The 26,058-nt window shown below is 36.9% G+C and overlaps 1 protein-coding gene across 1 annotated transcript in view; it reads right to left on the bottom strand.

Annotated features, from left to right (window-relative positions):
* LOC114478826 (adhesion G protein-coupled receptor L2-like) overlaps nt 1-26,058 on the bottom strand; it is a 133,534-nt gene that overhangs the window by 49,455 nt on the left and 58,021 nt on the right. The window contains exons 3-6 of the mRNA XM_028472106.1: nt 18,426-18,639; nt 16,303-16,412; nt 13,347-13,361; nt 6,177-6,977 (exon numbers count right to left, since the gene is read on the bottom strand). Of these exons, the coding sequence (XP_028327907.1) occupies nt 6,177-6,977; nt 13,347-13,361; nt 16,303-16,412; nt 18,426-18,639 (1,140 nt within the window). The remainder of the gene's footprint in view (nt 1-6,176; nt 6,978-13,346; nt 13,362-16,302; nt 16,413-18,425; nt 18,640-26,058) is intronic.

Raw genomic sequence — 26,058 nt, 5'->3', positions numbered from 1 at the left:
CAACATTAGCGTGGGAATTAAATGTGCGTTAGCGATGTGACTAATTATACAATCCACTATTGAGCGTCCAGAAATGATTTTATGTTCCATGAAGGCAATTATCAGCCGGAAAACATGAGGGATATCCAGATTACACACACACACACACACACACACACACACACACACACACACACACACACACACACACACACACACACACACACACACACACACACACACACACACACACACACACACACACACACACACACACACACACACACACACACACACACACACACACACAATGTAGGGATGCTAAAGTGGGAAAAAACCTCAGGGACAGCTCGAGATTTTTTAATGAAAAATATTAATTGGGTTATTCCATGTTATTTAAAAACACACTTGGTCTTCAAAAATTATGAAATTTATACCAACTGTTCTGTGATTATAATGTTTTTCTGGTAGAATGTTTTTTCTTATTACATTTCAAAATACAACTAAAAATACACTAAAATAATCCAAAACTAGAATTATGAAATTAATTAGTTGGTCTCTCAATGCAATCAATCAAATTTTTCTGACAAAAAGATGGGGCAGAGGTGAGCTAACGTGTCCACTGTCCAAGCAGGACGTTTGCGGCTGAATATGTACTGGACCTAAGAACAAGTGACGAGTTGTGTGTCTGTCGATATTTTCTGTGGAAGACGTGGTAGACGTCTACATGATTGGATCATGGTAGCGGGCATGCTGCTGATTGGAGCTGTTGAGGGTGGGGTCCAGGGCAGAGAAGAGGAAAGGATTTCCAGCCACTGGGGGGCACGATTGGTTGCATTGAGAGACCAACTGACCAATTCCATAAATCCAGTTTTACCTCAAGGTATTAGTTGTCTTGAAATTTTTTAGTACATTGTGTCTAGTTTTGTTCTCTTTTTGTGTATTTTTCCATGATTTTGTATTTTTGTTGTTGTTTTCCTTTTGTTATATTTCTGTTTTAAAAAATTAAGTCATTTTGTGTGTTTTTGATGTTGTTTTATTTATTTGTCTTTTTAAGTACATTCAGTCAGTTTAAATGTTTTCTGTACTTCTATTATCATTTTGTACATTTCTTTATTAATAATTCATTTTTGTTGTGCAATTTTTTGTTAATTTTGTGTGATTTTTGTTGTCTTTTTTCATCATTTTATATATATATATATATATATATATTTGTAGTTTTTTGTAAAATTTTTGTAAAAAAAAAAGTGAAGTTTTTTGTTGTTTTGATATTTTTTTGTGCATTTTCATTGCAGTTTTTTGTATATGTTGTAATTTTGTATGTTTTTTTTTTGTCATTTAGTGTTTTTCCTTTTTATTTCATAGTGTTATGTCTTGCAAAATTTCTTGGTAAATTTTGTGTAATTTTGTTGTCTTTTTGGCATATTTTTTGGTTGTCCTTTTGTTATATTTCTTGTTTACTGTATAGCAGATCTTTTTCTATATTCTGAGAGAGTAGGTGGAGCTTATTACTATACCATATTTACCTTTACTATGTGATGGAGTTCCTGACATATTGAAAGATGAAACATTTAAGCAAGTATTGCAAAATTCTGAGAATTTTCAAATTTGGGAATATAGTTAGAAAAATACTGTAAATTTAAGTATCAACTAATATATCAGCATGGTTATGCACATGTCATTCATCTCCAACACACACGCACACACACACACACAGATGATCTCCAGATCTGCTTCAAAGATAAAGGAGAGGAGTTAATGGGGTAACCATGGCAACACGCCCTCTAATGTGCCGTGGGTGAAGTAAAGTACGAGCAGCGTCACGTCTTTAATGAAGTAGAGGCTCAGGTTTTCAGTTCCAGAGCTTAACTCAGTCTGTCTAAGTCACTACAGGCTTTTGAACGTCATAAAAAGGTAGTAAACATGATAAATATGTATGTTTAGTTCAAGCAGCTGCAGATGATAACGTTTCATCAGATAAAGACATAGTGTACGCCTCAGAGATCAATAAATCAAAGAAAAGATGGAAAAAGGAAAGTTGGGTTTGATCTTCACTTTAAACACACATTATTGGAAAAGTTTGGTACATTGCATTGTGGGAGGTGGAGTCCTGTAGAGCAGTGGTTCTCAACCTTTTCAGGCCACAACATGAACATTGAAGAACAGTCATGTGGAGACAGGACCATCTATAAGGGGAATAAAGGAGAGATTTTTGGGGTCCATCCATAAAGTCAGTAAAATGATGGTCCATTGTTCTATGAATCTGTGATAACCACATTTATTTATTCATCTGAATAATATCCACTGTTATCCAGGAACGTTTATTATTATTATTATAGTCATCTTAAAGATGGAAATCATGGTTTTAATCACTAATAAAATGGTTCAAAGTGACCAAAAATGGTGGAAAAGGAGGTGAAATGTGATTTTAAAAACTACAGAAAAAGGTTAAAAGTTATAAATTAATGGATGAAAACAGACAGTTCAAACTGTTAATATTGGAAGAATTAATTTAAACTGGCAAATAATGTAGGGCCCTATAAAATCCAATATTGCGGAATTGACCAATGAAAACGGTTAAATGCAAAAATAGACAGAATCGACATGAAACACTGTCACCGTGGGGCAAAGAACGTTTTTTTTTTATGGGGAAATGTTTCCAGAGACGATTATTAGGTGCACCACCCTCCCTCCTCCTGTCCTGGCTGCCTTAAACTCATCTTAAATCACCACAAACACCGTCTAAAACAACACAAATCATCACTGACTCCTAAAGACAGAGCCACCAGTGCCTGATTAACTTTGTTGTGCCTGTGAAGCTTCGTCCATGTTTCGTGTAGCGCAGTGGTGCTCCATGAGAACATGATCAGCTTTAATCATCTTCATCTACTCAGTGTTTGAACTGTTATGTCTGGTTAACTAAGAATAACTCAGTCCGTGTTGTCCTTTAGTTCTTTTTATTCCAGCCTTTTGTCCGTACCTCGTAGCTACACATTCACAGTCAGCTAGCTACCTCAAGTACAACCGTTTCAGTGGGAACTTCTGGTTTACAAAATAAAAGTCCGTTGGAGCAACATTATTAGAATGTTACATTATAACAACATCTCATCAGAGCTACAGAAGACAGGATAGTTTAAATTAGGTTCATTTAAATTAAGTTGGTCAAAACTTAATCAATAAACCTGATCAGATTCAGTAAACCATTGATCCCTGAGAGGAAATCAGGTGACATTAATACTGTTCTCATACATATTTATATGACAGATAAATAGGGAACGATTCATTCAACTCACGATACGATTCTCTCACGATTTATTTTACAAAATGGGACTGTAGAAAAATGATGACTGAAAAATATTCCTTTATTTTTTTGGGGAAAAAAACTAGAAAATACTGTTCTATTTTCCTTTTATTTTTCATTGTCAAAAAAATCCCTTGATAAACTATTCAAAACAATGCAATTTAACTAAAAATAAATCTTGAATGAAATAAATAAAGGAATAATACAAATGAAGAAAAAGGCTTAATTTAAATTTTGGTTCTATAGTAAACAATGCAATAGTTATTTTTCTTTTTAAAAGTTTAACTGAAAATGTATTTTGTGCCTTAACAATTGGACTTAAAAAAAACAGTCATTTTACTGTATTTAGGTCAGATATTTGTTTGGATCAGCAGAGGGCGCTGGTAACCCAGTGGTCGGTTGGCATGCAGATATTTTGCAGTGAAGAAGAGACGCTATGCTAGCAGACAGAGCTAATAGAAAAATGTGACTTTTACAGATATTCACGTAAAAGGTTAAAAAAAGTACTGCGATTCAATTTTCACAGTATTGATGATACCTATGAATCGATTTTTAACTGCCTTACGTTTAATCGTTACATCCCTACATATAAATAATTAAAGAGGAGCAGTCAGAATAATCCATGTCACTATAACTTATATCTACCTTTTAATTGTATCTTACTTTATTTTTGACTAATTAAACAATTAAACAATTAAACTCATAATTAAACAAAACTAAGAGTTTTGTTTAATTATGAGTTTTTTAAAATGTATCATTATTTACTTAGGTTCTTTACAGGAGTTAAAAACTAAAACTTTCTTTAAAAATGGAATTAAAAAAATTAAAGTGGAAAACAGAATTTGGAAAAAAATAAAAAAGATTTTTTAGGGCTCTAATGGACATGACAAATTGCAAATGTGGTTAAATCGGCAAAATTAATGTATGAAATATGGTGAAAAGAGGTTAAAAGTGACAATAATGGGTCAACATATGTGACATTAGGTGGAAAAGTGGTGGAAAGAGTTTATAAGTGCTGAACATGTCTGGAAAGTGGAAAAATGTGCAGAAATGGGAGAAATGTAGCAAAAATGCATTAAAAGGAGCAAAAATATGGCAAGAAAAAGTGATGAAAATAGATTAAAATATAGTGAGTTTGGTGTAGTTGTAGAAAAAGGTAAAAAATAAGCTAAAATGAGCTCAAACTGTTCAGAAAATATTCTTAGTTTCTTGAAGGCATCTGGCGACCCCCACCCAGTGTCTCTTGTGACCCCAAATACGGTCCTCACCCCAAGGTTGAGAACGACGGCTGTAGATGGGTCCATAGAAGTATTTCGACTTCATTCTGACTGTGATTTGTTGTGTTTGTCAAAGCAGCTACCCATGTAGCAGCTAACACCTCAATGCTACCCATGTAGCAGCTAACATCTCAATGCTACCCATGTAGCAGCTAGCACATCAATGCTAAACATGTAGCAGCTAACACCTCAATGCTACCCATGTAGCAGCTAACACATCAATGCTAAACATGTAGCAGCTAGCATCTCAATGCTAACATGTAGCAGCTAGCACCTCAATGCTAAACATGTAGCAGCTAGCATCTAAATGCTAACATGTAGCAGCTAGCACCTCAGTGCTAAACATGTAGCAGCTAGCACCCCAATGCTAAACATGTAACAGCTAGCACCTCAATGCTAAACATATAACAGCTAGCACCTCAATGCTAACATGTAGCAGCTATCACCTCACTGCTAACATGTAGAAACTAGTACCTCAATGCTAACATGTAGCAGCTAGCACCTCAATGTTAAAGATGTGGCAAGTAGCACCTCAATGCTAAACATGAAGCAGCTAGCACCTCAATGCTAAATAAGTAGCAGCTAGCAAGCACCTCAATGCTAAACATGTAGCAGTTAGCACCTCAATGCAAACATGTAACAGCTAGCACCTCAATGCTAACATGTAGCAGCTAGCACCTCAATGCTAAACATGTAGCAGTTAGCACCTCAATGCTAAACATGAATCAGCTAGCACCTCAATGCTAAACATGCAGCAGCTAGCAAGCACCTCAATGCTAAACATGTAGCAGCTAGCACCTCAATGCTAAATAAGTAGCAGCTAGCAAGCACCTCAATGCTAAACATGTAGCAGTTAGCACCTCAATGCAAACATGTAACAGCTAGCACCTCAATGCTAACATGTAGCAGCTAGCACCTCAATGCTAAACATGTAGCAGTTAACACCTCAATGCTAAACATGAATCAGCTAGCACCTCAATGCTAAACATGCAGCAGCTAGCAAGCACCTCAATGCTAAACATGTAGCAGTTAGCACCTCAAATACTCCATGAGGGGGTTTCTCATACATTTTAGGTGAGATTAAAAAAAAGATTAATTAGATTAATTAAATAAGAAATTAATAATTAATTAATCGCACAATGTTTTTAATCTATTCACAGGCACTAGTTTTTGGTGTGAGCATCTGAGCCTTTAGTGCGTCAGTACGCCGCTAGATCTATATTATTTTAAATGGTAAAATGTGGGAAAACTTGATATGAAACATATTTTAATAATTATTAACTACGTATGTGTAGAACTGTACATAGAGCTGTAACATGGTTCAACAGTTTTGCGTTAAATTATAATTGACAATTTTTATAAAAGTCAATTATCTAAATTAAATTACATTTTAATTATTATGATTATGACAGCAACAGTAACAACATTTTTTCAAGTAAACAGATTAAATTACAATTCAATTACGCAATTACAATTATAATTGAGCCCAACCATGATATCAGTACTTTTTACACCTCTGGTTATCAGGATATAAATCTTCCTTTATCATAATAAACCATGTCGTCCGTATCGTACAGCCCTACATCTCGTTAGTTCTGTAGTGTCTACGGAGGTCGTACCTTCAGCAGGGTCTGGTGGTCCAAACTCCAGGTCGTAGCGCAGGACGTAGTAGTTATTCCACACGTACAGCTGGTTATCGCGGGGGTTGTAATCCACGGCGGTGATGTACTGGTACTGGTTGGGGAACAGGAAGTCCGTGTACTCGCCCTGGCTCAGCTTGGTGTTGTAGACGTAGTCAATCTGGCTGCGGCTGGCCTCGCTCTCGTTCTCCTCATAGGTGGAGCGCACCACGTGCAGCACGCCGCACACCATGAATGCGTTGGAGGCCGAGCGCTTGTCGTATGCCGTGTCCCACGTGGCCTCGAAGCGCAGCGTGTACGGGTTGAGCTGACTCAGCACGATGCGCCCGTTGTTCTGCTCCGTGGCGTAGATCACCCACAGTCCGCGCTCGTCCACCGCCAGGTCGATGTCCGTCTTCCCCCCCCAGCGGTACGGCGATGTGTCGTGGTAGTTGGCGTTGTTGACGATAGCCTCGCCGCTCTTGATGCGAGTGCGCAGGTCGAACTTGACAATGTTTCGCGTGCGCTCCTTGTTGAAGAAAATGGCGCCGTCGTAGGCCACAAAGCCCGTGCCGTCCACGCGGTGCGGCAGCTTGTAGCTGGTGGTCTGCCGCGCGTTCTGGAAGTCGTCCAGGGAGGCGTACTCGATGAGCGTGTCGGTGCGATACGGCGTCCATGGCATGAAGAATACTTTGTCCCCGGCTTGAAGCGGGTCTTTGCACCATGAGCCCGCCTGCTGCTCCGCCTCCAACAGGAAGCTGGTGTCTCCGATGGCCTTCAGCGTCCCCGGACAAATGAAAACTAGCGACAGAAAGAAAGAGAAGAAGAAAACAGAATGAGACGGATCGTACAAAACAACACGCAATGACGAGGAGCAGAAAATCTGTGAGAATCTGGAGGAATCGTCAACACACACACACACATAGACACACACACACACACACACACACACACACACACACACACACACACATTAGCTGTGTTTCCATTAAAGATTTTGGCTAAATAAAAGCAATTTTTCTAAATGTCTTCAAAGTATAATTGCACTTTGAAGGTGTTTTCATTGAATGTTGTTTTGGGGGCGAAGCCTCGTAACTCCCGTGAAATCTTATCCCGTTAGACTTCTCTACAGGAAGACGGACTCTCGGAACCTCCTTAGAACGCTGCATTCAAAGGTTTTTCCACGTCTAATAATCACTAATTATTAAGTCTAATGATAAGAAATATCTGGTTCTCTTTTTCTGTCCACACGTACCGCGTCATGTTTACTCAGAGAGCAGTGGTCATGTGACCAGGGATGTCACGCCCTGTGACGTGTATTTGTGTAAAAAGTGTTTCCGTTGATCTTTTGTGACATAATTTAACATCGAAATGTATGAAATTCCTTGTCATGAAAGTGTAAAAACTTTCTTGCGATATTTGAGTGTTTTTCTAAATTCAGGTGTTTCCATTACCAGTTTTTATTGAACTATTTAGATTGTGTGCATTTCCAAGGGTAATGGAAACACAGCTACAGACAGACACAGACAGACACAGACAGGGTGAAGTGACTGCTGCTACCTCCTACCAGGAACAAAAGAAAGCAAAAAAACTCCTGCAAATGAAAAACACATGTGGTATTAAGGAGGTCAGGTTGTTGACGTCTGGGCAACGTGAAGTGTAGGGTATGCACACACACACACACATACGCACACACACACATGCATACGCACACACACACACGCATACGCACACACACACACGCATACGCACACACACACACACACATGCATACGCACACACGCATACGCACACACACACACACATACGCACACACACACACGCACGCAGCCAAGCATACGCACACACACACGCATACGCACACACACACACACACACATACGCACACACACGCACGCACACACACACACACCAGAGGTGTAAAGACTACTCAGGATTCTCACCAGGACATTTTCACAGCGTAGGGGGATTGTGAGGTGTGCGAGCGAGTGCCGATATCTTGAGTGTTGTCGGATATTTAGAAATGTAAATGTACAACCCTCTGATGGCCAAATTTTATGAAGTAAAGCCAAATTTCATAGTGTAATAGGTGAAGGTGATGATGAATGTAGTTATAGTTACTAATTATTGGTATATACTGTATATCTACTAATAAATACTCACACACATTTTATTCAAAGACTGATTCAAAAATGAGCTTTTCAAATATAAACTAGAAATAAACCTGTGTTCACAAGGCAAATACGTATTTGGCAATTAAAAAAAACTGGTAAAAATTACAACCTGTATCTGAAGACTGACTTTGACCCTAAATATGACCTTGAACAAAGGTCAAGGTCACACATTGAAAGGAAATGTTGTTCAATGGTACCAGTCTGAGCACTGGATCTCAATTTGTTGCCAAGTTATAGAGAAAAAAATATTTTACTGTTTTTTGTGACGTCATGAACTTTGACCCCTACCGATCATTTTACTGGTAGGTCGTACAGCTTCAGTCCAACAAAATAAAATACTCCACTTAAGATGAGCTTTTCATAAATGTAAGCATCAAACTTGTACAATAACTATTCATAGAGATATGGAAAATTTCCATTTTTGACACTTGACGCAATCTTGACCTTGATCTTGACCCTTTGGCTCCTAAAAAGGTGGACTGTACATCCTAGACATTGTCCCTATGAGATGATATACAGTACATGTCATTAGTGCTGCATTAATAGTGTAGGAGGAGTTCTAGGACAAAGCTGAAGATAAATATTTAAAACTCCTACGAGAACAATGTGTTTGTCAATTTTCAATTAGCAAATACAATAAGGTATTATGTGGGTCCTGCTGTAATATCAGGACTGTTATGGACAGTTTTATATTGGATAGTGATTATAGTGACAAAGCGGAGGATGTACACAGGCAACATTGGGGGCAGCTAAATGGTGGCAGGGGTCCTCAGGTAATGACAGAGGCACCTGAGCAGATGGCCTGTATTAAATAGACAGTGTGGCTCTGGGTTATTCAGATTAAAAAGAAAGTTTAAACAACACAGGCATGCCTGGAAGTCCTGGTAGTGTCCATGTGTGCAACAATTATTATGACGTTACCGATTAAAAAGGAAAAAACCACAAATAATCCCTACGCAGCGTAAGGGGCGCTATCACTCTGTATGGGGATCAAAACCACAGTATAGGGGCCTCTGGGGGCCAGTGGTGAGAACCCTGGTACTGATAGATCTACTCAAGTACAAGTACTGTTTAATCTGATTGGTCCACTATGATGTGATGCATTACGTTTAATCTGATTGGTCGACTATGATGTCTGGTCATTTAATTTATTGTATTTTCACAATGTCTGGTGATTATTTTAAAGCAAAAACTTACAATTAATTAATGGTTGGGTGTAAAAATGTAATGAATCACTTTTCTTCTTTTAAAATGTACTTAAAGGTGAGATATGATAATAAATGACTTTCTAATGGTTTATCTACAGTGATAAACATCCTTTAGCCTCATTCAGAGGAACAAAGTGTAAAAAGTTATGTTTCCTCTCTTGTTATTACACATTTTATATAAAGTCAAGTCAGTAAGGAGAGAGTCTGGCTGTGTTGTGTGTGGAAAGGAGGAGCTGCTGCTGCTGCTGCAACAACGTGCACACACTTTTCTGACTCTAAGTCACAATAGTTGCTTAAATGTTCATGTGTTTTACTGTAATGTGCAGTTTTTTGGCTGAAAACAATAACAAGAATGTGTGAATAGCAAAAGATAATCGTTAGTGATTGGTGTTGTTTGGAGTCAGTCTATAGACACGCCCACTCATGAATATGCATAAGTTGGGCCGCAAATCAGCCTGTTTTGAGAATTGTTGTGAATGTGACTTTTCAGAAGCTAAAACTCTGGAAAACTAGCGAGTTTGTGAAAATAAACCTCAAATACGACATTGTTGGGGTTCTTAGAAGAAATGGAGATCATACTGGACCTTTAACACTCAACACATTTCAACCTAGGGGTCAATCTGACCCCAGGGATATTTGCCTCCAGAAAATGATTGATTATAATTATTTGTTGAATCCATAAAAAAAAGTTTTGATAATTAAACCATGACCTGTTCTCTAGCGCCACCATCAGAGTTTGTGGATCTGGAAAATCTTTAGTCCAAAACTTTTTTAATTAGGGCAGCATATCATCATCATCATCATCATCATCATCATCATCATCATCATCATCATCACTTTATGCTTAATCAGTTGTACCCCTCAAATTAGGAAAAATCATGAAATATGAAGCAAGAAAAAGAAAGACATTATTTTCGATTAATAAATATTGAATGGTTTCAAATGAACCATTTACGTACATGTAAAATTACTGATTTGGAAATACACAAATAAAAGTACAAGTATCTATAAAAGCTACTCAATTACAGCAATGTGAGTATTTTTACCTCTGGCACACACACACAGAGACACACACAGAGACACACACACACACACACACACACACACACACACACACACACACACAGACACACACACAGACACACACACACACACTCTCACACACGCACACACAGACACACGGAGACACACACACTCTCACGCACACACACACACACACACACACAGACACACACAGACACACACACTCTCACACACACACACACACACGCACACACACGCACACACACACGCACACACACACGCACACACACGCACACACAGACACGCACACACACACACACGCACACACAGACACGCACACACAGACACACACACACTCTCACACACGCACACACACACACACACACAGACACACACGCACGCACACACACGGACACACACACACACACACGGACACACACACACACACGGAGACACACACACACACACACACTCGCGCACGCTCACTCACACTCACACACACACACACAGAGACACACACGCATACACACACACGGACTCACACACACACACACGGACTCACACACGGACTCACACACACACACACACACACACACACACACACACACACACACACACACACACACACACACACACACACACACACACACACACACACAAGTGGTCTTGTCAAAGGAGTGAAACAGAGGCAGCAATGCAGAGGTGAGAAGGACTGACTGAGTGTCTGTGACAGACAGACAGACAGGGGAGAGGGGGAGGGGCCACTGATGGGTGAGAGACGCACACCGCCGCTGCTGATTGGTTCTTTCTTTTCTTTTTGTTTTCCACACTTTGACAAACCTCACTCAGCCATCAGTGCTGCTCTATATCACGTGCTGTCAGGCAAACGCAGGCAGTGTTCACACCCCCCCGCCCTCCACCCCACCACCACACCCTGATTCCTGATCCGTGGCTTTAAGGCGAGCTGACGTAGCTGCCGGCGTCTGCCAACAATCTACATGTGGAGCACAAACGCGGGCGTAATCACACGACTGCAGGCTCGTAGTGATCCAATTGAGCATGAAATGAAAAACGTGAGGAGAATATCTGCCTTCACTGAGGTCACGTCTTAAACTGTAGAGGAGAAACTATCTGTCATAGTTGTGCACGTGGTGACGAGTGTTTGAAATTTGGAAAGAAAACCACAGAAATTAAATGAAAGTTTGGTCAAAAAAGTATCTGAATAATATCCACTGTTATCCAGGAACGTTTATTATTATTATAGTCATCTTAAAGATGGAAATCACTAATAAAATGGTTCAAAGTGAGCAAAAATGGTAAAGAAAGGTGGTGAAATGGGATTTTAAAAACCACAGAAAATGGTTAAATGTTGTAAATCAGAATGGATAAAAACAGACAGAAAAAGTGGTAAAAATGGTTCAAAGTGTCAATATTGGAACAATTAGTTTAAACTGGTAAATAATCATGAAATATGGTGAAAAGAGGTTAAAAGTGACAACAATGGGTCAACATATGTGACATTAAGTTAAAAGTAGTAGAAAGGGTTTAAAAATGATGAAAATGTCTGGAAAGTGGAAAAATGACAATAATATGACAAAAAAAGTGATGAAAATAGATCAAAATATGGTGAGTTTGGTGGAGTTGCGGTAAGATTATTTGCCATTTTAAACTAATTGATCCTACTTATAAGCCAATACTAACACTTTGAATTCTCTAATTTGCTACTTTTAATTTAAAATCCCATTTCACCACATTTTTCACCATTTTTGGTCACTTTGAACCATTTTATTAGTGATTAAAACCAGGATTTCCATCTTTAGGATGACTGTATTCTGTGGCACAAATAATAATAGACTTACTGAATAATTAATACATTTTAATAATTAAAATTAATTAATTTTGAAAAATTAATTAAGTAAAATAAACAAAACTAAAAATAATAATACACTTATAAACGTATTTATATTAATACATTTAAATGTATTTATAGTAATGCATTCATAATAATTTTAATTAATACAATTAATTTACATGGGAAAATTAAAATTAATGTATTTAATACAATTCAAATGATTAAAATTGATACATTTAAATTTTCCTAATTTAATCAAATTAATTTTCAAAGGAGAATTAAAATGAATTAAACAAAACTAAATTAACTAAATGAATTAACTGTAAATTAACTAAACTGTAATTCATAATGAATTAATTTCAAAGACGGGATGGTTACGCTGAAATCACGTCAGATGATAATGCTAAAGTGACGTTAGCAACAATGCTAACCCTTAGCTTCCTGTGAAACATGAAAGTTCCCATAGAAATGTGTGATATGATTCATAAACATTATGAAATATGAGACCTGTGCTTCCCTCCAACCATAGAACCTCCCTCACTGCACAGCATCACGTCACCATGGTAACCTGATCACCACCAATACACCATCACATAAACCTACGTTTACAACAACGTTCATCTGCTTTTGGTTTATTCTGGAGGGGTTTGAGTCCGTGACGGGGTCTTCTGGAGCCTGTGAGTGTGAACACAACCTGGGACTGAACCAAAGACTAGATACCGGGGGGGGGGGGACACACACGCACAGGAGACCCTGGAACAAACCATTCAGCAGTAAAATGTGGGGTGTGAGTTTGGACTGTGGGTGCAAACAACCCTACAATGAAGGGGGTGGGGTGGGGGTCTCTATTCAACAGCACAGAAACAAGGTGGAGGAGGGGACCAAGAGGGGGGGTGTCAGAGCACTCATTTACCTTTTTGTTCCACTTCTATTTCAGGCATTGGAAAAGAAAGCAAGCAGTGCAAAAGAAGAGAAAAGGTTATCAGAGCTGATCACACACACAGTGGGAGGGGCTAAACGTCCTGATCCAGGAGGAGGAGGAGCTAGAGATACAAAAAGGGCTGGTTAGTGAAGAGGGAGGGGCCTCATACCTGTGGGTAAAAAAAAAAAACAGGCCACGCCCATCCTCAATCTGAGCTTTGATTTACCAAAATAAAAGCTCAGCCAGTCCCACAATAAAGTAGCTTCACACGGTGCGTTCCCATTGGTTAGAAAACAAGAGCAAAGTTTAGTTGGTAAAGGATGAAAAAGGAATAAAAAGAGTTAAAATACAGAGAAATATCACTTAATAAACTACTAATAAATAACCATCAATGTGAACAATTCTAATCAAATCCTGTGTTTTAACATCCGAACGTTTTCAAAAACTCACATAATATTTAAGTAAAAGACATGTTTTTAACATTAGTCTGGTCTGTTAGCTGGATTTTCAAAAGGAATTGTGCAAATACTTAAATAATAAATAAATACATTTTATTCATTGTAATTCTACTAAATACATTATTTTATCAATTTAAATGAATTAATTTTAACAAATAAATTGATTTTATTGATTTAGATCAATTCAGATCAAGTAACTGTAACATTATTTAATAAATCTTTTCATTAGTTAATTTACAGTTAAGTTTATTTTGTTAATTTTATTTCATCTAATTCATTTTAAGTTTATTAAATTCATTCATTCTAATTGTGTTTATTTAATTTAGTTAGTTTACAGGCAAACTTATTTAGTTAATTTTGTTTTATTTAATTGATTTTCATTTTATCAAATCATTTACAACCAAAAATGTCTTTTCTTTTTGCCCAGGAGAAGACAGATGTTCAATATTCAATATTAAATATACACAGGTGGCCATATTAGGTTTTCTAATATAGTGATACCAGTCAGAGTTAGTGTTAAATATGCATCATATTTACAATAATCATCCAAAACCTTAGAAATGTGTTTTTAATTTGAATTATGTGACTTTTGTTGGGTGAGAAACAGAAAAACATCTGGTCCACTTTGTGTTTTCTTTGTAACGTTCAAACAAGTGATTTATTTTAGTTAATGTATGTTAATCACAAAGCATCAAAACAAAGAGAAGACGACGATACAACATGTTAAAACAGACAATTATAGCTGCTGCTCAGGAGAGGTCGGGGCCAGGCAAGTTTGGAGGAAATCTGTTGGCACTTAAACACATCTGTCAATTGCTAATTAGCAATGAACTAATCCAGTCACCTGTGGGCAAGTCAGCAGCTGTTAGCGTTTAAAGGCAGATTTCAAACGTATGCCAACATTCAGTGAAGACAAAAATAAAAAATAATCCACAAATTACATGTAGACATGTTTTTAACGATGATTTATTTACTCAATCAGTGAAAAACTGACGTTGACTCCAATCATTGACATGAGAAAGAAATTCAAAATGATGTAAAACATTTAGTTTTTTTAAATGAACATTGAAATGTATTTATCAAGAATCAAGTGTTTTAGGAGTCGTGTTGCATATTTGTGTTAGTTTTGTTGTTGTTGTAATTTTGTGTATTTGTCTCCTTGTAAGTTCTTGTTTTTGTTTTGTCTGTATTTATTGTATAGAGTCATTTTTGTATATTTGTGTTTTCTTTTTCCTTGTTTTTGGTAGTTTGTGTGTTTTTAGGATGATTTTTTTGGTCATTTTTTGGTTTTTGGAATCTTTTTGTGTGCTTTTATTGTGATTTTGTGTGTTTTTGCTCTTAGTTTGTGAAGTCGTATTGTATATTTTGTTGTCATTTTGTTTATTTTTCTGTTTTTGTAAACGTCTGTTGTGTTTTTGTGTAATTTCATCTATTTTTGTTGTTGACTTCTAAAACAAACAAAACTACCAAACATTACTAAAAAGAAAAACACACAAAAATATATAAAATGACAACAATAAATACTTTGTGTGAGTAGATTAGGTTTAATCATTTCAACAGTTTCTGATAAAAACACAGTGATGGACTAAAGTTTATTCAGTGTTGGACACATTTTGGTTAAAGTTATAAATCTGCTTCATATTTGGTTGATTTGTTGTGAATTTTCTCATCGTTAAATGAAGCTCCACCTTTAGGACGATTGGTCTGTTTCTACATCTGAGGGAATCTGGAGTTTTGACATTAATTTAGTGATTGATCACATGTGGGAAGAAGGATTAGTTCAGAAGAAGAACAACAACAAAGCAGGATAACAACAGGTTCCCTAGCGATTATTTTAACTCTAGCAAGATTATTTTTGTCTTTTTTAACAGTATCATAAGTTGAGGTTTTTTTTATTCAGACAAAGTTTTTCAGGAAATTTTCATCTCCTGATATAGTTCGACTGTCAACTGCCAGTCTTCATCAGAGGAGTTCTACTGATCGCCTTAGATGGTTCCTTTGAAGTTTCACTTGACCTCCATGCAATAGTTCCATCGAGATTTCCCGAAAAACACTGTCAGAATAAATTAAACCTCAACTTAAATATGTTATGTTGTCTTATTTTATACAAGAATCCTGCAGGAGTTACTATGTAGAAGACAAGGAAAGTTCAAAGGAAACATTAAAGGAAACTTTAAAGGTACACATCAAAGGAAACTTCAAAGTGATCAGCAGTTTGTCATTTGAAACATGTCAGGAGATCAAAGTGGATTTCCTAAGGAACAATTTTCTGAATAAATGAAACTTTAACATAACATTTTTAACTCCATTTTCACTCATAGTTTAGAGATTAGTGTAAAAACCCACTCATTATAATAATAAAACAACATTCCTGTTCCAAAAGCAAGAGCTGCAAAACAAGCAGGCAGAAGCAAAGTGTGAGGTTGAGATCAAACACAGTGAGAGAGAGAGAGTAGCGTGCATGTGAGAGGTGGGATGGAGATACTTACTATAGGGAACACACTCATACTGGACCTCTAAGTACTTGTAGGTGCCCGGGCATGGATCAGGAAAGACATCTGAGCCAGTGACAACCACACACTGCGTACGGTTGTTGCACCTAGAGAGAGACAAGATTAACCAGAGCTTTGATAAAAAAAACACACCACACACACACGCACACACACACACACACACACACACACACACAGAGCAGAGAAGAAGAAGATCCCATAACGCACAGCCGTGTAAACCTTAGCAAACAGACAGAGGAATTAAAACATTAGCATGTGATGAATGAGTTAGCGTCACGCTAACGGTTAGCGTCTGTGGGAGGCTACTGAAACAAAGACGTTCATTAATTATGAGAGCGACATGCACACCAACAGCTCTGTGTGTGTGTGTTTGGACACGTGTGTTGTGTTCTCACCTTGTGTGATTTTTGAAAAAATTTAGTGTGTTTTTCTGTCATTGTGATTTTCTCTCTCAGTTTGTGTACTTTTCTGTCATTTTGTGTATTGTTGGAATGATTTGTGGTGTTTTCAACATTGTGTATTTGTTTTGAGTGAATGCTACACAACATTAGACGGAGGGCCACCAGTGGTTGTAAATGGACTGATACGCAGACATAATAATAAGTGTGTGTGTGTGTGTGTGTGTGTGTGTGTGTGCGCAACTGTCAGTAATGCCAAATGTTCTGAAATGATCATAAATACTTTTATTTCAGATGTTTAGTCTGTATTGTGTATTTCACTATGACGACTATGCCAACGCTTCCTGAATGCATCACGTGCTTTAAACTGTGCAGTTTAACAGCTGGTCTGCATTAAGAGCTAATAGAGTTTACAGGGAATTCCATCCAATTACTCTCAGGAAATACTCCATTAATGTCTACGTTTACCAGAGCTGCACGAGCATTACATGGTTCTGTAAATATTACAGTTTACAGACGGTCCCTGAAGGCCTCATGCCTCACAAACTGGATTTAATACCTCGTTTAATATCTAATAACTTGTTTAATATCACAATCACTTGTTGCACACGTGCTCAAAGCCTCAGAGACAAGAGTCAACACAACTGTTGTACAGACGCTACACATCCAGCTCAAATCCTTTAAATCAAACCCCTCCCCCATCACTACAGGTGTGCCCCAGGGCTCAGTCCTGGGGCCCCTTCTCTTTATTATTTACCTCCTACCGCTAGGCAATACCATCCGTAAATCTGGTATTTATTTTCACTGTTACGCAGATAACCAGCTCTGAGTGGAGGATCGTGTGTCTGTCCATCCTTTCCGTTGAGGACGTTGAAGACGTTTACATAATTAGAATTCTGATAGTCAGTATGCTGCTGATTGGAGCTAGCAGTTTTCTGACCTATTGCAAAGTCTGGATTACGTTGGCAGCTGTTTAGGAAGGCTGCCAGTCATTTGTGATGGATGGAGCAGGGCTCTCAACACTCACTCATGTGAGAAACAAACACAAAAGTAAGCAGGATGCTACTTTGGAACGTTTACGAGGGACGGAATCTAACTTGGAGAAGTTAACGGCTCAGCTTTTGAGATAAGGCCACCATATTGGATTTACTGCTGGAGAGATACGTAGAACCCTGACGGAAACAAATCCTTATCGCTATTTGCTTCTCACAAGCCAGCCGTTCAGAGCTGGTTCATCTCCCTATTCTCCAGGATGTTTGTGTCAAATGATGCTCTGCCGCCCATATATATTTTTAGGTTTTTAGTAATTTTATATTTTTTGTTTTTGTTTATAATAAAAAAATATTTTTTTTAATTGTGAGCCTTTTTTTCTTAACATTTTTCTCTTTTTAGGATTTTTTCCCCCCATTTTTCCATTTTATTTTGAAACTCTCTTAGTCTGCCCTGTCAGACCCTACAGGGGGCATTACGCCCCCGACAACTCAATATTGATTTTTGATTTTTAAACTGGAAAAATCAAACACACACTCAAATCTTTTGCTGTTTAATATCATTTTGTGTAAGAATAAGTTCAAAACATTCTGTGAGATTTACCCTTTGATCTAATGTGACCTTTGAACTCTGCCTTTCTAATTGCTTGATCCCAGGGATGTGTGTGTATGTGTGTGTGTGTGTGTGTGAAAGGCGAGCCCTTCCTCCTACCTTTGTGATATGATCTTGTAGGCGTCAGGGAGGTAGCAGTTGACGTTCTCCATCTGGAACGGGTCGGCGTCACAGATCTTGTTGTCGGTGCGGCCGTAGTTGGCCGTTTCAATCATGATGACGTCGCTGCCCGGGCAGCGCAGGTCGATGGAGTAGCCCTCGCACGATAACTCCCTCCTGACCAGGCCGAAGGGCAGCGCCGCACGGCTGAACCCTGGAACGCAGCAGAAAAATGACAATATATTACAAGAAACGGCAACAAAATAAACAAAATGACAATACATTACACAACACGGCCTAAAATTGGCCGTTCTTGAATTTAATTGTATTGTAATTATGGGTTAGAGAGAAAGAAACATATTTAAAACCATCGGAGTGATCAAAAACATTTCAATTACTGGAATGATTTAATTATGAGCCTTTGTCCAACATTTTAAAGTTTTATTTCTTTACATTACTGGCACATGCACACGCACACGCACACGCACGCACACACAAAGAAATAATAGAAGAAAAAAACAAGACAAGAAAAATACACATAAATTACTCCTAAAACACAATAACAACACAAAATATAAGACCATTATACAAAACAATGAAAACACTAAAGACAAGTAAAATATATATAAATGACTACAAAAAGACACAAAATTAAAGATAAAAATACAATACCACAACAAAAAAAGAAATGAGATAAATATACAAAACCTCAAAAATACATTAAAAAAATGATTTCCAAAAGTTATGAAAAAACACCACAAAGTTATACCAAAAACACACAAAAAAAAGAAAAAAATATACAAAACCACAAAGATGTGAATATTCATGATTAGACCCATATTTAAAAATGTATTTAATATTCGATTCACACATTTCAAAAACCAAAACATTTATTCGCTTTGTTTCAATGTTTAACAACCTGCTCGTCAATGAGAACATTTGACTTCAAAAATGTGTGAGCGGTGTCTTTTGTGAAGCCTCCTCTGGGGTTTCCATGGTAACCGTTGTCTGTGCCTGGCTGTAATTGGCTGAGATCCGTGATGACACCACAATGGATTGTTCTCAGAGAGTGAGTGGAAACGCTCTCCTCCTCCTGTGATGCCACGTTCACCATCTTTTTATTCTCAACACGCTTTAAACTAAAGTGGAGAACTTGTTAAAATCAAGAATCAGCCTCATTCCTGGTACTGCTACTTCCTGCGACACTAAAAAAGTAATACATTAACTGTGCACCATGAATTCTTCCACCTCCTAAAGGGCTCAGTGTTATGTATGTGTATGATAGCGGTAGTCATAACATAGCAGAGCCTCCTCAGGCAGAGGCCTTAGTGAGTGCTATCAGTGTGCTGCGGTATCTGGCCTGCTTAGGGCAGTCTGACCAGAAATGACCAGGAGAGACTTCTGTAATGACATATGAGCAGGAAACCGACTGAAGTAAAAACACACAAAATGACAATAAATTAAAATGCTACAAAAACGACAAATTCTGTGAAAAAGCGACAGAAATACACAAAATGACAAAAAACTAGGGATGTGAATCTTTGGGTGTCTCACGATTTGATTCAACACTTCTCGATTAAAAAATGTATACAATGCATAATGTGTTAAATTATGGCATCAAAACAATACAGTTTGTATAAGATCATTGTAAATAAACTGATTCCAATGATATAATCACACAAAGATAAACTTAAAACACAAGGTCACATTTATTCATGCTCAACAAATAAAAACGTACTTACTGTACAAGCAATAACTTAATAATAAATAAATAAAACCAGCTGCCCCTTTCTTCTAGAAGTAAATCTTAACTTTCAGTGAATACAACAATAGTAGAACTGCTTTTGTCCTGTAATTTTATTTAAGAAAAATAAATAAATACATGATTCAGAATTGTGGATGATTAGAATCGCGATTCTTATGTGAATCGATTTTTTCCCCCACGCCTACAATAAAACAGAATTACATTAAATTAAGCAAAACGTCAAAAAAAGTTGTACAAAATGACAATACGTTGAGCAAATAATTCCTGAAATGGAAAAATTAATCTGACTGTTCCTTGTTTCAGGACAATATCACACTTTATCTTCTACTGGCAAACGAGTGATTGAATGTGTAGAAAGTGTGAAAAACTCCAAGCTAAGCTAAGCTAAGCTAAGCTAAGGCAGAGATGCTTGTCATGTTGATGATGATTGGCAGCAAACAGCCATTGTGTGCTGGGGCCACACTGGGAACCTGTGGACAAATAAAAGCCTCAGGCTGGTTTGTCTGTGATGGTTGTTTTATTCCCTCTCACCATCAAGTAGAGTTTGTTCCTGCAGCAGCAGCAAGAAGCTCTGTATAATTCATGGTCCTCTCATACAGAACATGTTAATCACCTTCTTAAACCAATAATGGGCGGAGTTTATTTGGCGTTATTGAACGCCGTCTTTTTCCTACAGGTGAGCAGGACGATGTTCTCATCTCATTTTTTATTATTACAAACACACAGCATCACCACTTTATATCTGTAAAGTCACTAATTGTCAGAATGTAAAGTTACTACTTTATACTATGTAAAGTTATCCTTTTACATTGTGTAGTCACTACTTTTCACTGTGTATAGTTACTACTTTATTATATGTAAAGTTACTACTTTATACTATGTAAAGTTATCCTTTTACATTGTGTAGTCACTACTTTTCACTGTGTATAGTTACTACTTTATTATATGTAAAGTTACTACTTTATTATATGTAAAGTTACTACTTTATTATATGTAAAGTTACTACTTTATTATATGTAAAGTTACTACTTTATTATAGGTAAAGTTACCAATTGATGTAATGTAAAGCTACTACTTAATATAGTGTAAAGTCACAACTTTACATTGTGTATGTTTACAACTATGAAAACAGATAAATATACTACTTTATATAGCATAAAGTTAACTTTACATGGTGTAAAGTCACTGATTTCTGCAATATAAAGTTACAAATGTATATAGTGTAAAGTCATTAATTTAAAATAGTGTATTTGCATAGTGTAGTTATTACTTTACATTGTGTATAGTGGCAACTTTACATGGTGCAAATTTACAACTGTACATGTATATAGTTACTACTTTATATCATGTACATGTACTACTGTATACTGTGTAAAGTCATCACTTTATAAAGTGCAAAGTTACTAATGTACATAGTGTAAAGTTATAACAATACACAATGTAAAGTTACATATGTATACAGTGTAGAGTTACTACTTTATACTAGGTAAATTTACCTATATATACAATGCAAAGTTACTACTTTACACTATGTAAAGTCACCACTTTTTGCAGTGTACATGTACAACACTATACTATGTAAATGTTACTACTTTATACTATGTAAACTTACAAAGGCACATTGTGTAAAGGTAATAATTTGCACTGTGTAAAGTTACAATTGTACACTATGTAGGATTGGTAATTTTATAGTGTAACGTTACTACTTTATATAGTGTATATTTACTGATTAATACTATATACACTGTGTAAAGTTACAACTGTACACTGTGTTAAGTTGTTGCTTTATATTGTGTGAAGTTACTACTTTATATAGTGTATATTTACTACTTTATACAATGTAAACTTGCCAATGTACACTATGTAAAGTCATTACTTTTCAATGTAAATGTTCTAATTCATATTATGTAAAATTATCATTGTACACAGTTTAACGTTGCTACTTTGTGTGAAGTGACTACTTTACACAGTGTAAAGTTATCATTTTATGCCTTTTAAAGATACAGTTATAATTTCAAGAGCACAAATTACAAAATAATTAAAAAAATAAATGAAAACATACAAAAAATAACACAAACTGACTAAAAATACAAGGCATAACAACAAAATTACTCAATAAACACTACAATCTAAAATCTAGAACAATAAAACTTAGATTAAAAGTGTTAGAGACTGTGTTCTGATTAAGAAATAAAAGCTTTCCTTTGGGTATTATTTCACTTTCTAAACAAAGAAAAGGAAAATATAATTTAAGATGATTTAGTATCATAAGTAAATTTAGAACAAATGTTAAAAGAAGACGTGTTTCTATTTATGGTGTTAACGTCTGGAATGATCTTGAAGATCACTTTAAGGTAACGAGTTAAACAAATCTTATATATTTTGCATCTATTGAATCATAAGGTGATGAATAGTGCTTTATTGATTTGTTTCTATAGTTTTTATTGTAATGCTGTTTGGGGGTGTGGCTCTGATAAGCAGTTACTGCTGCAGCTCATTCCATTTTTGGTTGTTTAAACTAATATTTATTATTTGTATTGAATTGTATATGTTGGATCTAACAAATAAATATCAATATCAATAAATGATTGTGTTGGCAGTTGGCACACACACGAAATCATAGCTTTTTGTGCCGTTTCCCTGATAATGTGTTACGTGGTTATTCTCAGACTGTTTATGTATCTGTGATTTTTACTCCTTTTTAAATATGACGTGATGACATTAAGTCGCTGTAAGTTTCTGTTTGTTTGAGAAATAAACTCATTTTCATCTCAGTCTGATTTATTTCTCACGCCTGTTTTTGCTTTGGTGGATTTTAGGTTTTTTTTAAAGCCCTTTAAAATGCAGAGAATACAGAAATAGATATTTAGGGCTTTGACGACTTCTTCAGTTTACAGAAAAATAAACAATTCACCGAGACAGAAAGGAAAATAAATCAAGTTTGTGTTTTAGGAATGAGAGGGAAAGAAATAAAATGTCTGTTCATTTCCACAGAAACTTAAACTCTGGATTTTTGGACAGGATTAAAAAATAAAAGCTTTTATTTATTTGGAATTAACCGGAAATTGGGAGTAAATTCAAATAACCGTATCCTATAATATACAAACATAAATCGTAGCCATCCACGAGGAGGGAGGGATTCTGGGAATTTTGGAAGTTGGAAACTTTCCATGGGAAATAACAGGAATTAACAGGGAATTTTAAAATTTAAAGATTGATCCTTAGCAGGGATGTTGAATACAGTTGGAAAACACATTTTAACATAATTTATTTAAAGTTACTCTCGATTTCTGGTTGATTCCAATAAATATTTCCCATGAAAAGTTTATATGTTAAAGCAGAACTAAGTAACCTTAATAAATGCTTCTCATAGTCCCTGTGAGGGTAAAACAAGTGTTTACCCTCATATGTCTATGGCTAGAAAACAGCACTTGCTGCTTTGCCTCTGACCCAGTAGCAGTGGTAGTGCTTTACAGCAGCTCAGTACAAACTAATGCTAGATTATGACCTGCCACACACAGTCGTCACGGCAACAGGCATGCACACACACTCACAACCCAGTGCTCCATCAGGCAGCACACACACAAATATCTATCCATCCATTTTCAGAGCCACTTTGTCAGCACGCGCACGCACACGCACACACACACACACACACACACACACACACACACACACACACACACACACACACACAGAGAGACAGACAGACAGATAGACACAGAAGTGGTCTTGTCTCTCTTCCTCATACTAGTCACATGGCCACATGGGACTGTGTGTGTGAAAACACTAGTGTCACTGTTGTAGTAGGATTTTTCAGTGATCGGTTGCTACTGTCTTGGGAGAGCAAAGGTGCGCATGTAGCTGTGGGGCAGGGGGCGGGGTATGACAGTGACATAACCAAAGGGACCTTTAGGGGGCGTGCTAAGCGCAAGCTACTTAGTTCTGCTTTAATGTTTCATTTATTCAGACGACTTTTTTCAGGAAATTTACTTTGACATCCTGACATGTTTCGACTACGAACTGTCAGTCTTCCTCAGGGGCGTCTGCTGATGGTGTCACGTCATGGACTGACAGTTTGCAGTCCAAACATGTCAGGAGATCAAAGGAAATTTTAAAGGAAATTTCAAGACAAAATGAACTTGAATTAAGAAGGGTTTACAATAAAAAAATCTGTTTTTTAAACCCCTAACCGTACCCTTACCCTATTAAATATAAGATGTCCTTACACGTGTAGGGTTAGGTTTTTGTTTTTGAAAAAGGTTATATTGTTGAATATTCTCTAAAGTCCTAAGCTTAAATTCCCGTGGAAATTGACCTGAATCTTTGCGTCCCTTTGTAACCATAGTAACCTGTTGATGTGAGCGACTGTACGTGTGACGTTCAAGGACTGCTGGACAATATTTCAGCTCTTTCACATATTTAAAGCTAGGGTGCGGAAACTTTAAAGAAATGCATTTGTTTTACATTAGTTAGAAATCAAATGTGTGTCAGAGCACTGTTTCTCAAATGGGGGTACGTGTACCCCCTAGGAGTATACAGTTGCACTACAGTGGTGGTACTTACGAGAGCGAGAGAGGGAAATTAACAAATTAAAGCATTCAAAATGATAATCATACTAAATATTACCAACAACTCACAAAATGACAACAAAAACACAAAGAATAAGAGAAAAAATATAGTGATGAATAAAAACAACATGTTTTTGATTAGAACATGAAGTGATGATACAAAGGTTGGTCTCACATCAGGAGGGAGTGAGGAAATGATCAAATCTATAGAAATAAATCTATTGAGCCACTAAATACTGTTCCATTCACTTATTTACAAAATGAGATTCTTTAAAATGTGTTATTATTTATTCATTCCATCATTATGATCTATAGATGTTTTATCACTGAATCCTAAATGTAGCAGTGAGTTATAGCACATAGAGAATGAGATGTTTAGTAAAAGATGAATCCATCAGCAGTCAGAGAACAGTGGTGCTAACGCCTGCTTTTCTTTAGACACCAGGACAACACGTGGCCTTATTTCCCAGGATGCTCTGCTCCACCTTTGCTGGGAATCATTTCTACTCCCATACTCCACCTTTCCCACTCAGCTGCTATCAGACACTTCACATTCCCAGAGAAGGAGTTGAAAATAGAAGCTGGCAAACGGAGCTCTGGGTCCATTTGTGGTCGGATGAAGCGTGGACACTGGTATCCGTTTCCTCTTTATTGATACATGACTTCAGCTGTGGATTGATATTTATAGACTCACTAACCAACACAAATCAATGACGTCGTCAAGGTCGACTCGTCAGACTCAGATCCTCAGGTGAGCTTATTTAAAGGAGCTTAGGACTCCATAGTGACCCCACGGTGGTCAGGGTAACTGTATCACCTGTTTACAGCTGATTAGTTACTGTAACTACAGGATGGATACCTGACTGAGCAGAGGAGGGTAATTATACCATGGAAACATTCCTTTTTTCTGCTCAATAACATGGATTATCCTTATCTATCACACATGGATTATATAAATACACCCATGGGTCTCTTCGTGCACTGCGCCCGTTTGTTTCACTGACCTGATGTTAACATTAACAGTTGTTTGTTAATAAAATCAGTGTTTACCACTAAAACAAACGTACATATGTCATTTCTTTGAGAAAAACAATGAGGTTTTCACTGTTGGGTTGAACTCAGGCGAGAAAAAGCGTCCCGATGCACACTCCAACTATTTCTTTATTTACTCTTCGTTCATGTGACTGTTCACTGTAAGTCCTGTGCACATGCCTCTGCGTACGTCTGTGGAACCAAACAGTAGTTTAGTCCACTGTGATTGTCTTCTTTCAGTCTCCGAGACGTCTTCTTCTCATTC

This window comes from Gouania willdenowi, chromosome 17 (genome assembly GCF_900634775.1).
Source record: "Gouania willdenowi chromosome 17, fGouWil2.1, whole genome shotgun sequence".
In the NCBI taxonomy this organism is placed as follows: domain Eukaryota; kingdom Metazoa; phylum Chordata; class Actinopteri; order Blenniiformes; family Gobiesocidae; genus Gouania; species Gouania willdenowi.
The sequence above is the reverse complement of the archived record's forward strand: the minus strand, read 5'-3'. Positions and strand labels throughout refer to the sequence as shown.